General features: G+C 45.9%; 1 protein-coding gene across 4 annotated transcripts in view; it reads left to right on the top strand.

Moving 5' to 3' along the window:
• The first annotated feature begins 602 nt into the window (after positions 1 to 602).
• mark4a (MAP/microtubule affinity-regulating kinase 4a) overlaps positions 603 to 2,349 on the top strand; it is a 26,675-nt gene continuing 24,928 nt past the window's right edge. For 2 of the 4 annotated variants that reach the window (XM_008428347.2, XM_008428346.2), the window contains exon 1: positions 603 to 1,498. In XM_008428347.2, coding sequence (XP_008426569.1) covers positions 1,445 to 1,498 — 54 coding nt within the window. In that variant the 5' untranslated portion in view covers positions 603 to 1,444. The remainder of the gene's footprint in view (positions 1,499 to 2,349) is intronic. The other 2 variants (XM_008428349.2, XM_008428348.2) reach the window with 1 other exon arrangement.

Raw genomic sequence — 2,349 nt, 5'->3', positions numbered from 1 at the left:
TCTGTAATATTTATTTATTTATTTATTTATTTATTTATTTATTTATTTATTTATTTATTTATTTATTTATTTATTTATTTATTTATTCAGTAGAACCAATATGTCCTTTTCGGAGATCCCCAATCCCAGAGGCTTGTTTTTGCGAGACAGGTGTGAGTTAAGAACTAAGGTTTGAAAAATTGATAGCTGGCATAAATTATAAAATGAGCTAGTGAATATGTTTGAAAAATAATACAGCAGATTTATTTTTCAATGAAAAGAAAAGGAGAATGTTCGCCATCACCAGAGCAATTGATTAAGAATTTAGATTTATTTTAAAATGCAAATGTAAAATGTAACTCTCCATGGCTCTGTTGAATTTTTATAAATAACACATAACAATAATTTGCCCCAGACAACTTTATATTTTTGTCTGTCTGAATCATTTAAAATCAAATCTTACGATCATTTACTCAGAACCCAAGCAGGCTTTTCGTGGAATACCTTTTATTTTAACTTGAGCTGAAATATATTGATCAGCGATCAATATATTCTCACTTGAATACATTTTTTTTTTTTTTTTGGCCTATCTGCCCACCTCTGACACCATCACTGTCGGCACTATGGACTAGTAAACAACAAATGTTAATTGTATTCCTGTTCCGTGGGTTGGTCTTTTACTTCCAAACCACGGACCGGAAGTCCTGTGTGTCGCTTATTGCCGCTGCTTCGACGGATCTGTGCGCATCTGATCGAGCTGGAATAGGGAATTGGGAACATTTGGGCCCTCTCTCCCCCGCTGCACCGTAAGCCTCCGTGTTTCCGTCTCTGCAGCAGTCGCGCTGGCGTCGCGGGGACCGGGCGAAGCGTTCCTGTTATGACAGCGACGGGATGACAGCGGTCCAGTCGGAGACGTGTTTGTTTTGCGTGGCGAAATGAGGCAGGGGGTGGAGAGTCGCCACAGAGACGCTGGGCTCCGGCCAAACATCGCCGCATTTTAGCACCACTTCTTCTTCTCCTCCTCCTTTTTCTTCTTCTTCTCCTCCCTTGCATGCAAGGGCTTCTGCACTGAGTTGCGTCGCTGACCGACCGCTCGTTTTATTTCTTTCTTTTTTCTTTTTTCTTTTAAAGACATCTATCTTTGCAAGGTGCATGGTGGAAAATGCAGCTTGTTTGAGGACACCCCCCCTCCACCACCACCACCACCACCTCTCTCTCCCTCTCCTCCACATATCCATCGCTGCCATGACAGGCAGAGGTCTCCTCCGGAGCTCGGCTCGGTCGCTCGTTGAGCAAGCAGATTGACTCGGGACGGTGGGGCCTCGCATCCGCGGATGTCATTCTGTCTGTGGATCCTGTAAACACCGTCCGCGCAAATACACGGCGAACGTCGTTCGGGAGCTGGGGGGGTGGGGAGAGGAAAATTAAGAGGGGGCTGGGGGGGAGAGAGAAAGAGAAGGAAAACATGTCGTCTCGATCTGCATTACAGTCTGGAAACGACAGGAGCACCGGAGAACATGTAAGTGCAGCCGCTGTTTGTGCTTGTGTGCATGCAGAGGGATAGGATAGGTGGTGCATCCCCGAGCACAGATCTGCTATGTGTGGCCTTTGGCATTCTAGGCTTTTTTTTTTCTTTTTCTTTTTTTCCTTTTCCATGCGCATGGGGGGAGGGTGAGATGAGGAGGAGGAGGAGGGGGGAGCATGCACGGTGCTGTTTCTTCTCGTTCTGTACAGATCAAGGGGTCCAGGATGTGAGGCCACCGTGCTGCTCTTTGGGAAAGTGCTAACCTTGAGTGTGTGTGTGTGTGTGTGTGTGTGTGTGTGTGTGTGTGTGTGTGTGTGTGTGTGTGTGTGTGTGTGTGTGTCCACTGACAGACGAGTTGATGGCAACCTGAGTCGATATCTCTCAGCGAATATGCGCAGAAAGCATGAAAACCGGCCATCACATCTCTGTATATGTACCTCTGTGGAGAGATAGTGATGTCACATTATACCCCTTTCCTCTCCTCTCCTGTGTGTGTGTGTGTGTGTGTGTGTTCTCAAAATCGGATGGGTGGGACGAGTGCAGGAGGCCCAGATATAAACGCATAGAGGATATGTGGGCTTGTTGGTACGAAGTGGAGGGGATTACTGCGTAAAATGATGTGCAGTCCGTCGATGTGCAGTCCGTCGCTGCGCAGCCTACAAAGCACCCAGCCCTACAGCCAGTGGGTGTCAGACAGGCCATACATTCTACAGGGGAACAGAGGAGAGGCCTGCGGGAAAGACACAACACATCTATCTATCTATCTATCTATCTATCTATCTATCTATCTATCTATCTATCTATCTATCTATCTATCTATCTATCTATCTATCTATCTATCTATC

This window comes from Poecilia reticulata, linkage group LG14, assembly GCF_000633615.1.
Source record: "Poecilia reticulata strain Guanapo linkage group LG14, Guppy_female_1.0+MT, whole genome shotgun sequence".
Lineage (NCBI taxonomy): Eukaryota > Metazoa > Chordata > Actinopteri > Cyprinodontiformes > Poeciliidae > Poecilia > Poecilia reticulata.
Note: the sequence above shows the minus strand (reverse complement) of the source record. Positions and strands in the feature narration are given on the sequence as shown.